General features: G+C 41.4%; 1 protein-coding gene across 2 annotated transcripts in view; it reads left to right on the forward strand.

The window, feature by feature from the left end:
- Nucleotides 1-15014, forward strand: part of CPNE4 (copine 4) — a 577619-nt gene that overhangs the window by 410036 nt on the left and 152569 nt on the right. For both annotated transcript variants that reach the window (XM_082719255.1, XM_082719256.1), the window contains one exon: nt 7048-7227. In XM_082719255.1, coding sequence (XP_082575381.1) covers nt 7048-7227 — 180 coding nt within the window. The remainder of the gene's footprint in view (nt 1-7047; nt 7228-15014) is intronic.

Consider the following 15014-nt stretch of genomic DNA (forward strand, 5'->3'; position numbering starts at 1 on the left):
AACCTTAAGAGGCTCTTAATCTCAGGAAACAAACTGAGGGTTGCTGGAGGGGAGGAGGGTGGAGTGATGGGCTTGGGGGAGGGTATGTGCTATGGTGAGCACTGTGAATTGTGACTGATTATTAATTAAGACTGATGATTCACTAGACCTGTACCCCGAAACAAATAATACATTATATGTTAATTTAAAAAATCAGTGAAGGTAGGGTCTCCTGAGTGGCTCAGTTAAACGTCTGACTTGTGATAACGACTGAGGTCATGATCTCAGGGTCATGAGATAGAGCCCCGCATCAGATTCAGTGCTGGTAGAACTGGGTGTGGTGCCTCCTTAAGATTCTCTCTCTCCCTCTGCCCCTCTCCATCCCCTCTCTTTCTTTCTCTTTCAGTAAAATAAAATAAAACAAAACAAAATAAAATTAGTGGAGGTAAAGACTGAAGATTACAAAAAAGTGCCTCCTATGGAAAGGTAAGAAGGTGTACAATTAGGTGCATCCTCTCTTATTCACACCCCTCCCTTTGCCTGAGCAGAAAAGTTGTCATCACCATTGGTCACTACCCAACTTGCCATCCCTTTCAAGAAAGAATGAGATAATTTACTGGGCAGGGTCAAAAGAATTCCCTAAGGAGATGGCTTTTATGAAGTGTGTTACTTACACGAAATTTTTGTGATTGGTTCAAATAGGCGGTACCTTCCAGAGTTTCTCTGTAGGACCCCACTCTGTATCCCTATGTTGGCTAATAAGTACATTCATGTGGATGGTTCTGAGAACCAGATAGAAAATGTTCTCTATTTGTTTAGTTAGGGTAGGGGGAATCCTTGCACCTCTCTTGGGCCCATGTCTTTCTTCTCCAGTAGCTGTTATCTTTGGGATAAGGGCCTGTACTTCTCCAGAAACTGTAGACCCCTCAGTGACTGGCATCTGTTTGGGCTCCTGCCTTGACCTTTCCCCGCGAATAACATCACATTGTTTCATCTTCACACCCCTCACCTCTTTTCCAGTCCTTGGAAGCCCAAGGAGACCGGCAGCCATTCTGTGCATAGTCTTGAACTGTTTTATTTTTAAAGATTTATTTATTTATTTGAGAGAGAGAGATGGAGGAGGGGCAAAGGGAGAGAGAGAATCTTAAGCAAGCTCCATGCCCAGGACCCCTTGAACTGTTTCTTGATGACATACTGACTTTGTCCTCCGCACAATCCAGTCTCTGTGGTCATTGTTCAGGGCCCTTTCCTATCTCTAATACGCCCAGTGGACAAACCAGATCTGCAAAGGCACAACCACAACATCACGCACTGACTGCCCCCACTTTTACAATTTACATTTGTCATCTGGCTTACGCATTACTCTGAGCAACAGAGTTTAGGTAGAAAAGCTTCAAATTTGCATGAATATATAGCATGAATGTGATACACAAACGTAGGTGCTTGACTACCTAAGTTTAAATCCTACCTCTTTCTTGCAAGCTGTGTGAAATTAGGAAAGTTATAGGGTCTTTCTACCTCCTGGTAAGAGGGGCTAATAATAGTACTCACTTTGTAATGTTGTCAAAAGGATGAAAAGAGAATTCATGTCAAATTATTTGAATGAATAAATCATCAAAGAAGATATAGAGATGGCAAATAAGTATATAAAAAGATATTGAACATCATTAGTTATTAAGAAAATGCAAATTAACATCACAATGAGATACCACTACCCACCTATTCAAATATTGAAAGTTAAACATAACATGTATTTCAATCTTAAGTATTTACACAAAAGAAGAAATATGTGTCCATACAAATGCTTGTACATGAGTACTTATGGCTGTTTTGTGTATAATAGCCAAACTGGAAGCAATACAGTGGAAGCCGTCCATGGAATATTACTGAGCAATGAAAAAGATGAACCACTGATGCACATAACAATGAATAAATATCAGAATAATTCTACTGAATGAAAGAATAAAGACAAAAAGACTATATACTGTATGCTATAAACTTACAGGGAATACAAACTGATCTATTATGACAAAGTGGATCAGTGGTTTCTTGCAAATGGGGTGGGGAGGGAGGGGTGAGAGGAAAGAGTTACAGAGCTGTCATGAAGAAACTTGGAGGGGCAATGGCTATGTTCACTATCTTGATTGTGGTTGTGGTTTACATGTTATATACATATGTCAGAGCTTACTGAATTGCATAATTTAAGTAGATGTGATTTATTATATGTCGATCATACCTGGATAACACATTTTTTAAGTAAGTGCCTAAGACAGAGCAGGCTTTTTATATGTATTGACTATTATACACTTTAGTATTATACTCAAAAATGTTTTAGATGAAATTTTTAAAGGGGCATCTCATCAAAAGTAGTACTCAATAATGGATTTTATCACTATCATACTATGCCTGGCTGCATTTTCCATTTCTTTCAAGGAATTCTTACAAATAAACTTGAATTAAGGAAAATAGTCCAGGCTGTGAGGTAACAAGGCCTTGAGTTCAAGTGCTTGTTCTATCATCCTGGGCTTTGTGCTTATATTTGTCCTTGATTTCTCTCATATACAGAATACTACAAAGTCACATCACATAATTGCTATAACAATCAAATAAAAAACTAGACCTAAGCATGTTCTGCAAATTATAAAGCAACATGAATATATCAGCTGTTACAACTAGGGAGGAAAAGAGATAAGTGGACTTTTTGAAGACTGAGTAACAGAAGACCACCAAGATTAAAATAAACTTTGACCAACACACCTCACAAAAGAGCAAGAGATAGACCCTCCATCTCCAAAATTCCCTTATGTTGATATTCCCACATCAGAATAGACTGGGACACTCTTTAAAAAAGCAGACTTCTGGGTCCTACATTATACCATTATACTTGCTTAGTCAGACTCACTGGTGATAAAAAAGAGGAATGACTTCTTGTTGTTGTTGTTTTACCAAAAAAAAAAAAAAAAAAAAAAAAAAAAGAAAGAAAGAAAGAAAAAGCTCCCTGATGAATTCTGATGCAGCTGGGAGCACTGTCAGTGGATGGTCTTTTGGAAAGAATCACCTTGATTTTCATGCCTCTCAGTGAGAAACATGAGTTATCCTAGGCTCTATTGCTCCTATTAAACCTGGCTTCAGTCTCCAGAAAAGATAATGCATCTCCTGTAATGGCTAGGAATGCCTAAAGTTTTGAAATATCTTCTAAATAGGTATTTAGTATTGCAAGCACTTCCTCTACGAACATTCTTCTTTTTCTGAGCTCCTTTATGCTCTTAGGATTCTTACTAACTCTGAGATGATTTTTGGAAATTATCTATCTTGGTAATGCAGATGTGTATTTCTTAATTTCTTTCCAACCAGTCTTTTCCCTCAAAAACACATCATTTCATGTTGCATGTTGGCAGCTTGCCTTGGATAGACTGTATGAGGTGTGTGTCTTGATGCCAACATGAATTTCTATCTATGTGGGATTGTCATCAGAAAATCAAGAATTAAGAAGAAAAGCAGCAGGATCGATGCACATCAGCCCCTTGTGCCATCTGGGGTGGTTAAAGCAGAGGAACAAAACTGGGATTTGATGGCATTTCCACCTCCTATCTCTTATCTCAACCTGCCTAGGACTCTATTGTTCCACCCATAAGGAGAGAAGATTCTTTTTCTGTGTCTTGAGGATGTCAAATCCACCTCTATGTTCTTGGGGATTATTTCAAAATCCTCTATCAAAAGGCACCCCATGAATGTAATTTTCTTATATGGCTCATTAGTCTGTGAATTTGGACCAGATGTTGCAAAAATGCTTCTAGGGGTCAGAAGCATTTCTGACCAAGTTCCAAGCTTGGAATTCCAAGAAAAGCTTGAAGAGTGAATGCCCCATCTGAATGGGGCAGTCCCCAATTGTTGTCATTTTTTAGTGTGGCCTCACATTGCCAGGTATTCTTATTTTTTGTTTCCAAAGGTGAGACTGACAATAGAAATAGTCCCTTTTGGGGCACGGGTGGCTCAGTGGGTTAAATCCTCTGCCTTCAGCTCAGGCCATGATCCAGGGTCCTGGGATCGAGCCCCATGTCAGGCTCTCTGCTCAGCAGGGAGCCTGCTTCCCCTCCCCTCTCCCTCTGCCTGCCTCTCTGCCTGCTTGTGATCTCCGTCTATCAAATAAATAAATAAAATATTTAAGAAATAAAAAAAGAAATAGTCCCTTTTAAAATTTTTAAAAATATTTTTAAATATTTAAAATATTTTAAAATAGTCCTATAAAAGGGTTTTTTTTTTTAAGATTTCATTTATTTATTTGACAGAGAAATCACAAGTAGGGACAGAGGCAGGCAGACAGAGAGGGGGAAGCAGGCTCCCCACTGATCAGAGAGCCTGATGCGGGGCTCGATCCCAGGATTCTGAGATCATGTCCTGAGCCGAAGGCAGAGGCTTTAACCCACTGAGCCACCCAGACACCCTGGGTTGTTGTTGTTGTTGTTTTTATTGTTGCCTTTTATGTTGGGAAATTAAGGGGGAAAGTACTTTTAAATGGGGCCAATAAACCATCTCCAGGAGAGCTTGAACTTGCAGACTGCTGGTTTGTGATTTCTAACTTACACTATTATTCAAAACTGTGATCTTTTAACGACTGAAAATAATTATGTCAATATAGTAAATCCTTACACCTATCCAAACAGCCAATGACACATTCAGTCCTATCCCACTGAATGAATATTATATAAAAATGTAAATTTAGACAAACCATAAAAGACTTTAGGGGAAAAAAAGATTTATTTATTTATTTTGAGAGAGTGAGAGAGTGAGCATGGGGAAGACGGGGAAGAGAGAGGGGGAGAGAGAGACTCTCAAGCAGACTCACTGCTGAACACAGAACCTTTTGTGGGGTTCGATCTCATGAACCCTGAGATCATGCCCTGAGCTGAAACTAAGAGTCAGATGCTTAGCTGACTGAACCCCAGACCATAAGAGACTCTTAACTATTGAGAACAAATTGAGGGTTGCTGGAGTGGAGCCAGGTGGAGGGCATGAATGATGGTAAATGAATGGATGTCTTTGGTAAATGGTAAATAAATGATGGTCATTAAGGAAAGCACATATGGGGATGAGCACTGGGTGTTTTATGTAAGTGATAAATCATTAAATTCTACTCCTGAAACAAATACTACACTATATGTTAACTAACTTGAATTTCAATTTACAAAATGGAAAACTCAGTTCAGATAGAAGCTGATCCTTCAGAAGAAGCCCCAGAATCAAATAACCATTGGTCTGAACAATAGCTTATTGTAAAATGCTGGTCAATATTAGTTTGGGACTTGGTTTTCTGTCTGTTGTCCAGGGACATGACCAGAATCATATTTTTCTTCTCCTCATAACATGTATCGGCCATCCCCTCAGGAATAGCAGGTGACGTTCCCTACCGGACAACTCACTCTCACACAGGGCTCAGAGGGATGCTTGGGCCAGGGTCAAAACACTGAGCGCAAAAAAAGAAAAAAAAGAAAAAAACACTGAGCGCAAAAAAAGAAAAAAAAAAAAACAAACACTGAGCCCAAGAATGTAGGGGATGCTATAGCAAGAATTCTTTCTTTGCTGGATAACCTGTACGCACATGATATGGTTAAAGACAGTCTTCCCTTCAGTTTTTTGAGAGCTGTTTCCCTGTACGCTAATGAAAATACAGGAAATGGCTTTCCCAGTTTGTGCTAATGAACAACACTCAGGAAGTGTCCAAGAGACCATGTTTCTATCTGAAAGCCAAAAGTCCATGCAGGCTCCAGTTGATTCGTAAAATTTGAGTAATGGATATCTCCAGTTCAGAGATACCATAAGATTATGGTTTAGCTATAATTTGGAATAACTGTCATTAACATCTTGGGTTAGTTTCCCAGGATATCAGTGGTGTTGTAAATGGTGTTTTGACATGTGAAAGACACAGAAGAAAAGAACCTTAGTGGTACCAGCAAAAAGAGGTGGTATACCCAAAGAGTTTCATCTAAAGGTTTAAACTCTTTATAGAGGGACAATTTTGGGGGGCATGGGCAGGGAGAAGGAAGCCAACAAAGGATGGTGAGGCTCATTAGTGATATTAATGGCAGTGGTCTGAAGAATCAAGAGAGGGAGGGGGCATTGTGTTACGAGAACCCACAAAAGCTCCCTCTGTGGAAGGGAGTCTACTAGCAGACTCATGTGTGTGGAGGTATGGTGCTGCTGTCATCACCTCTCTGCCTTCCCACTGTCTGATCTCCTGCTAGGTCCTCCCTTTGGCTGAGTCAAACCAGAACCTAGAGGCAAGGAAGTCCAGGAAATTCCATCCATAGCAGTCAGCCTCCAAAGGCAAGAGTAGGATGAAGAGTGGCAGATATGGATCTGAGAGAGAGAGGCTAATGGAGAGTTATTATCATAGAAAGCAAAGGGAGTCATAAGTCGTGGACTATTAGAGCAGGAAGGGGCTTTTCGCCTTCCAATCCTCGAATTCTCATTTTGTTGATGAGGAAACTGGGGCTCAGGGAATTGAAATGACTGAGCAACCATTATAAACTCAATAAAAGGCATAGTTGAGACCAAAGGCAGTCATCTTCATTCCTACTCTCTTGGCCTTTCCACTTCACTGTGCTAGGAATTAGGGGTTACAAAACTCAGGTTCGAGTAGGATTGGCTAAAATGGGGTGGCTATATGGTCTTTTGCCATTACTGTGCCCATCAGACATCACTAGTCTATTGCAGACTGTTTTCCTCCTGAGCCCAGATGTGCTGTCAGACTCTTTTTCATGCTAGGGCTTCAGGCAGTCACTAATCATTAATCTGTCTTGTTGCCCTATTCCTTAACAATCCAACATGCTCTAAGTCTTTAAATACGAAGCTTCAAATTATTCTGTCTAATAAGATTTCCTTCCTTGAAACGTGGCTCATTCTCTAAGGGTGCTTCCTTGTAGACTTTCAAACTGCTTACACTGGTGGCTCAATGGAGGGCATTTATGGTTTGGAAGAAGGGGAAGCACCGTAACATTATTTCACGTATAGGGTAGTAAGAAAAAGCCCTAATCCATGGTGGTGTTTTCTCTTCTTCTCTCCTTGCAGGTCGACAGAACAGAGGTGATTCGCACCTGCATAAACCCGGTGTATTCAAAACTGTTCACTGTGGACTTTTACTTTGAAGAGGTGCAGCGTCTGCGGTTTGAAGTCCATGACATCAGCAGCAACCACAATGGGCTGAAGGAGGCCGACTTCCTGGGAGGCATGGAGTGCACACTCGGCCAGGTGGGTCCACAGAGGTCCCTCCCCACCCCTTGCCTCCTTGAGGCCTCTCTTCCTCCCCTTTTCCCTCTCTCCTCGCATTCTTTGTCCTCTGGTTTTATTTTTCCTTTACATGTAGCATTTTATAAGTTCCCATACACTGTCATATCCATTATAATTAACAGTGTGTTTAGATAGGGATGATGTGGCAAATATGGGAAGACCTACTTACTTTGCAAAATTAATCATTTTCTCTTCTGAATTCCTTCATTCTCTCAGTTACTACACAATTGTTTATTAAGCGCTTACTATGCTCTGATTGTGTGTGCTATAGTTTTATTCTGTTACATTATAAATTTCCATCTCCCAACTCAACTATGAGAAACCCCATACAGAGACTATTGCTCAGTTACATGTGTTCCAAGTTTCTGGTACCAGAAATAACCCAAGAGAGGGGCTAAATAGATAGTTGGTGAATGAATAAATGCTTTTATTTAATCCTCACAGTGATGTGAAATAAACATCATGATTATGTCAAACTAATTTGGCTTCACTCCAAACCCCATAATTCTGCTTCATGACACCTTTCCTTTTTCTTTTCCTTACTGCTGTACCCAGAACTTTAGTAGGTACTGAGGAGAGATCTAAGTGAAGAAATAGTCCCTATACCCCAAAAAGTGGACACTAATTGGAGAACGCACACTATATGTACTTAAATAGAGCAATTTATGATGCAGTTTAAGCCAAAAAGAGATGAAATATCCTGGACTATATTCACAGGGTGTGGGCCTTTAGGAGGGAGAGCTTTCTACTAAGTAGAATCAAAGAAGGCATTGGGGATTTCAACTATGAAAAAAAAATATGGCCCACAGATTGAAGGAGGAGGAGGAACTTTCAAGTAATAAATCAATATAAACAAGGCATAGAGGTCAGCATGACCATGGCAGGGGTAAGGGGCAGAGGAGAGCAGGTTCACTGAATCGAGGTCAGATGCTGATTTGCTGCAAAACCAGTGAAGCTTGAACTTCAGAACCCCTCACTTGGGTATACTATTTCCAAGGCTCTATGTGACATTTTTATTTGTAGTCTTGCACTTTTTTTCTCAAAGGATTCCAAATTATATAAACCTCAAGCCCCATAAAACCTGCATCAGTCACATGTGAAGGCAACGATCTGGTTTAGGGATTAGTTAAGAAAGAGGCTGCCTGGCAAAGAGATGACAAGCATGCATGTCTGCTTTTACCATGCCTCATGTCACTTATCACTAACTTCTCCCATGTGAGCACTGAGTGACACAACAGACAATGCCCTCAGATACTTTGTTTTTTTTTTTTTTTTAGCAGATATAGTGATTACTTTCCTTAGATTGTTCCTTGTTCTTTTAATGAAAGCCAAAAGCTCTATGTAGAAGGACTGTGAGGGAAGGCAGACAAAGAATCTCCACCAGTATATCTCTCTCATGACATTTGAAAACAGCTGAAGCCAGATAGTGCCAGGGTCTTGCCAGGTACAATGCCTAATAAGTAGTAGGCGTTCAACAAATGAATGAATGAATGGAAGATTTTAGGTAGAAATCTGTAATATATAAATAAAACAAGGTGATCAGAGTGGCATCTCTTATAAATGAGCCACTCCAAGATACTCTTATAGATTGTGGATATCTCCTCATGTATAAAAGTTATATTCTGCCCTGAGAAACAAATGTAGATTCAGGTAGAAGTCATGTGAATCAAAGGTCATTTTCATGGAAAAGATTTGATGGAAAGATTTGATCATTTTGTCCATGTGAATGACTCTCAAATTTGCCTCTTTAGGTCTCTCATAACCCTCCTCTTTCCAGTAGCCAGTAAGTCCTTGACCCTCTACTTTATGCCAGACATTGTGTTGGAGGCCAGCGGTGCAGTGTTGAGCCAAAAACATCATCCCTACCCTCAAGCTATGCACAGTCTAGTTGTGGATAAAGATGGGAAGTAAATAATTAATCAAATTACACAAAAAGTTAAATTACAACCATTGTAATTATTGTTAAGGAATAGGAGCGCAAAAGATTATGGGAGTAGCGTCAGGAGGAGAGGCAAACAAAGAAGAATTCTGAAAAGAAGTGACGTTTACACCAAGACTGGAAGGGAGAATGAGTGCATCAGGTGAGAAGAAAGAGGAAACATTTTCCATGCATATGAGAAAATTATATACAAAGACTCTGAATTCAGGAAGAAGTTTGGCATATGGTACATAGCATCTTCATTTGGGTTTCCCAAAAATCTAACTCTGAGACAGGAAGTCAAAGGAGGTGAAGGAGAAGCCATAGCAGAATGAGAAGGTAAGACAGGAAAAGGAAGGCAGCCTGTAAAAGTGTTATCATGCCAGCAACCACTGTGGCCAACAGGAGTTTAATTTTGCTGGGGAAATTCTGGAAGCCAGTACAGAGCAAAGAGCACAGAGTTATCTTACCCCAGAGATGAGGGAACTTGGGTATTTATATACTTGGGGAATATAGTTCATCAGTCATTGAGGGCTGTTCCCAGGGTGGGAATATCAATCCCCCAGTATTTCTGGCTTATTGCGTGGGCAGCAGTGCAGGCTCCCAGTAGACCGAATTGCTTACAAGCAAAGAAATACAGGTGCTAATGGTCAGAAGTCAGTGGTTTGCAATGAAGTCATAGGCCCCTGGAGATGAGCAGGGCATTTACGGCATGTGGGACACAGATGCTATCAGCTGCCTATTCAACAGCCTATCACTCCAATTTTTCAGCTGTTAGGCCCTGATCATTTTCAGATCGTTTTCCATCATCTGGCTGTATAGAAAATAGCCCTGTCTCCAGCTCAAGGGTGAATCCTGAGTAATCTCAGCCAATCATATGGATCCTGTTTCCTTTTGCCAGAGATTGGTTTAGGAGTGGGCTTTGGCTGGTTCTAATCAATAGGACATGAACGCTTTTTCTTGGAAAGCTGTTCTAGCTTAAAAGACAGAGAGAGAGAGAGAGAGAGAGAGAGAGAGAGAGGCATACAAAGGAAAAGTTGTCTGCTTGTGATTCCTGGAACCACTGTAGCCACTTTGTAGCAAGGGTGAGATTGAGAGCAACCCTAAGATGAAGTCAGAGCCAGAAGAGTTGCAGGAGGTGGAGACACTGGCTGACATACTGTCCCTGGGTCCCGCCATATCTGTGGACTCCTTATCATGAGATAATAAAGTGTCCTATTGTTACAGTTGCTTGGGTTCTGGTTTTCTGTCCCTTGAGCTAAAAGCACCATGATTTTTTTTTTTTTTGAAGATTTTATTTATTTATCGGAGAAAGAGAGAACATGAGTTTGGGGCAGGGCAGAGGGAGAGGGAGAAGCAGGCTCCTTGCTGAGCAGAGAGCCCAATGTGGGGCTCCATCCCAGGACCCTGGGATCATGACCTGAACCAAAGGCAGACGCTTAATCGACTGAGCCACACGGGTGCCCAAACATACCGTGACTGATATAGAATATACCAATGAAAGCATATCAATGAAATATTGACAGACTGTCTGGAGGTAGGTAAACAAAGGGAAGCTGGGGAGTGCATTGGCTTGATTTTTTTTTTTTTTAAGTCCTCAAGAGGAGGAATATATGGAAGTGAGCACTGAGGGTAAGATTACAAATTGTACTTTCTAAATGTATCTTGATACTTTTGAAAGAGCTTCCAAACTGACCATTTCATTTGATTCTCTTGACATACAGAGAAGACAGGGGGTCATCATCTGCATTTTATAGCTGAGAAGACTGAGGATCTTTAGTGTCCTGACAGAGCCAAGACCAGAAGTCAAGAGCTTTTGGTCCCTAATCCAAAGTTCTTTCTTCTGCCATGATTTAAAGAAGGATTATGGGGAGAGGCCACATGTTCCGAGATCTCTTTTAACATCTGGCTTAGATGAAGCAAGTGAGCAGCAAGTCAAAATTGTGGAGTGTCGTCCTAAGCCATGTTTCCCAAGCCACACTGCTTTCCCTCCCACTCCAGATGACACACTGGCCTGTTTGGTATCTTGTATATTCATGGGCAATCACCCTTTTACATTATAAGCCATGTGATGGGTATGAGTGACCTTTCCATACTTTGAGAGTGGGCACTAATTGGCTGAAATCAATCAGACAGTTTTTTTTTTTAAAGATTTTATTTATTTATTTGACGGAGAGAGATCACAAGTAGATGGGGAGGCAGGCAGAGAGAGAGAGAGAGGGAAGCAGGCTCCCTGATGAGCAGAGAGCCCGATGCGGGACTCAATCCCAGGACCCTGAGACCATGACCTGAGCTGAAGGCAGCGGCTTTAACCCACTGAGCCACCCAGGTGCCCCGATCAGCCAGTTTTTATAGCCATAGTGATTAGTTCTGTGATGGTATACAACAATCCGAGATAGTGAAATGTAAATACATATTTGCTAGAAACTTTTGAGAAAGATAAGGTGAGGCTGTGAGGTCTGGAAATGATACCCTTCAAGGGGAGAGCATGGTACTGCTGGGAGAGGAAAGGGAAGGGTGATAGTGTCACAAAGTGTGGGTGAAAACGAAAGAGACTGGCACCTCAAAGGGAAGAACAGAGAACTAGAGAGAAATCAGGTCATTTTACTTGCACGCTAGATGCCAGTAATATGAAGACAGTCATTCCTGGGAATTTTGGCCAATAGTTTCCCTTTATTATTTAAATCATTATGGGCTAATTCTTTTTGCCACTTACACCATGGAGTTCCAACTAATCAAGCCATATTCCGTAGAACCCCTTCTCTAGGCCATAGTGACCTCCTCAGACTCCCAAGATCCTATAACTCATCTCTACTTCACTCATTTAGTAAATGCCCTGAGAAGTTCCTTTTTCTCAGTTCATTAATATAATTTCTCTCTTAAGTAACATTTACTTTTATATATATCATCTGACCCTGGCTAGATTACAAGTTTCTTAAGGCAGAGGCCATCACTGGTACTTTTTCATGTCTAACGCAACACCATGCTTTTATATCACACATGCTCAAGCCACATTTGTTGATGAGTTCATTTTGAAAATTTTAGATCAGTAAAAATTTAGATCAGTATTTTAGATCGTTTTAACATGGTAAGTTCTATTCAATCACATATTTGTGTTTCAACAAGCATTTAGAAAGTGCCCCAGTTATACCAAATACCCTGGTAGGTGCTAGAGACACACAAATGAAAAATAAAAAGGTCTGGCCCCAGAAGAGCTTATCATTAGCTGGGAGACAGACAGATAAATAAATAATTAAAATGCCTGTTAACTTTCTGCTACAACAGAAATGTGTTCCAGGGGCTACAGGAGATAGGCTTACCTCTACTTAGAGGGAATCAGGGAGGTCTCATGACTCTGGGGGCACCTGGGTGGCTCAGTCACTTAAGTGTCTGCCTTCAGCTCAGATCATGATCCCAGGGTCCTGAAATCGAGCCCCACATTGGCCTGCTAAGTGGGAAGTCTGCTTCTCTCTCTCCCTCTCCCTCTATGTCCCCCACCCCCAGCTCTCACTCTCTCTCGAATAAATAGATAAGAAGGAAGAAAAATAAAGGAAGGAAGGAAGGGGAGGAAAGGGAGGAAGGAAGGAAGGCAGGCAGGCAGGCAGGCAAGAAAGAAGGAGGGAAGGAAGGAGGGAGAGAAAGAAGATGACTCTGGACCTGAATCTCAAAGGAGGAGGAGGAATTCACCAGCAGAGGAGTGAAATAAGAACTCTCTGGGCAAAATGACCGGGACACACAAAGGCATGGCAGCATAAAAATAGCGAAGAACTCTAAGTGACTCAACATGGCTAGATGGTCAAGTAGGGGTAGAAAATGGATAGGGGAGTCTGGACAGGAGAAGAGGAGCCTAACGAGGAAGATTTAAGTGCTTTCTCTAAAGTTTGAAGAGCTTGGATGTGCTTCCCTGGAGGTCCTGAAGGGTTTTGACTAGGGAGACAACACAATTGGATGTGTGTAATAGAAATGTCACTTCAGTGTTCCTGTGAAGTCTGGGTGGGAGAGAGTGGATGTGGAGACAGGGAAACCAATTAGGAAGCTCATGCCATAACAGGAAAGAGATGAGAAGGCAATGGTGGTGGAAGTTGAGGAGGCTAGGGGAAGAGTTTGGCCAAGAGCTATATCAACAAGCCTTGGGAAATGGGTAAAGGGAGGAGGAGCTTGCAGATAGCTGGCTCCCATCCCTGGAGGAGTGATTTGCCTATCTTTCAGGAGAATCAGATTGAGGAGTTGAATAGGGAGTAGAAGGTGCTGGCATCTTTTGCCCATGATGTTTATGGAGAATCCAGAGGAGGTTGCCATTTGGCACCTGATCACATGGATCTAGAACAGATACAGATTTGCGAGGGGACTCCCTATGGTACCTGGAGCCTGAAAGTGGGTGAGATTCCTTCAAAGAGACACTTTTGTTTTTATTTCTAGAAGGAAATCCATTGAAAATTTCATATATGAACAAATCCTGAAGGATTTTTTTTATTATTATATTTAGTTAGCCAACATATAATACATCATTAGTGCAGACCACCATAGGGGAAGGAAGGGAAAACTGAATGGGAAGAAATCAGAGACAGAGACAAACCATGAGACACTCTGGACTCTGGGAACCAAACTGAGGGTTCCAGAAGGGAGGGGGTGGGAGGACGGGGTAAGTGGGTGATGGGTTTTCAGGAGGGGATGTGTTGTGATGAGCCCTAGGTGTTATATGCAACTAATGAATCATAAAGGATTTTTTAAAAAACTGTTGAGTATGCAATAATATCTCTCCACATTCCGATAAAAGTATGAGCTCAATGTTAAATTTTGGTATTAATGGGAGCTTTCCCTTTTTCCTAAATTGTTCTCTCTAGTATGTTCCAGCAAAAAAACAAACAAACCTACCACAAAACACAAAACACAAAAAGACCAAAAAAAAAAAAAAAAAAAAAAAATCAGCACTTTCCTTCTTCATCCCTTCAGTGGTTCAAGATTTCTTTTCCCTTGTCCTGCTTAGCTCGGCCGGGCATGGCTGGCTCCAGGAGCTGTTGAGCAGCTGGAAGAATGGCACATTCAGGGTCTGAAGCACTGTTTCATAATGCTTAAGTGCACCTGCTGTGGGGCCTCCTAGTCTTCAGTCAAATCCCAGCTCAGCCGCTCTCAAGTTATATGTCCGAAGGCAAATTCTTGCAGCCACTTAAGCCTCAGCCTCTTCATATGCAAAGTAGAGATAATAATAGAGCTGGTCTCAAGAAATATTGTGAGGATCAAGTGAGAAAACACATATAAGGTGCTTAGCAGTGTCACCAGTGCAAAAAGAACATTCAGGATATGGAAGCTATGATTCAGGACGTGAGAATCTAGGAAATGGTGGGGAAGAATCAATGTCTCTAGGGGGACAGCTTTGTTTCAAACGTAAAGGTGGAAGCTAAAAGGGTGAGAACATTGAAACAGAACACCCATGTTCTGGGCAATTAGTAAAACTGAACTTGGGACTTTGCCTCAAGTTCATTGAAAAACTTAGTCAAAGGGGTCAGTGCGTGTGTGTGTTTGTGTGTAATATTTACTTTATTCAGACTATTTTTAAATAAAATTGGTTTCAACTCAGATCTCTGAAATAATCGGGGGTAGGTGTTCCACTTCCTGTCGTAACACAACTAAGGCCCAGAAGGAGAGAAAAAGTGACATCCCAAAGCCCATGCTGGAAGTCACACATTCAGAGCTGTCTCCTCAAGGTCGTCTGCAGGTATTTGCCCTGTCCATGTGAGTTGGCCCCGTTCTCACTCTGTTTCAGTCCCATGAAACAGCAGGACTCGTGGCTTTTAGGATAGGGAACTAGCAGCCCTCAGCATGCTAGAAG

The sequence above is a fragment of the Mustela nivalis genome, assembly GCF_964662115.1.
Source record: "Mustela nivalis genome assembly, chromosome: 1".
Taxonomy (NCBI): Eukaryota; Metazoa; Chordata; class Mammalia; order Carnivora; family Mustelidae; genus Mustela; species Mustela nivalis.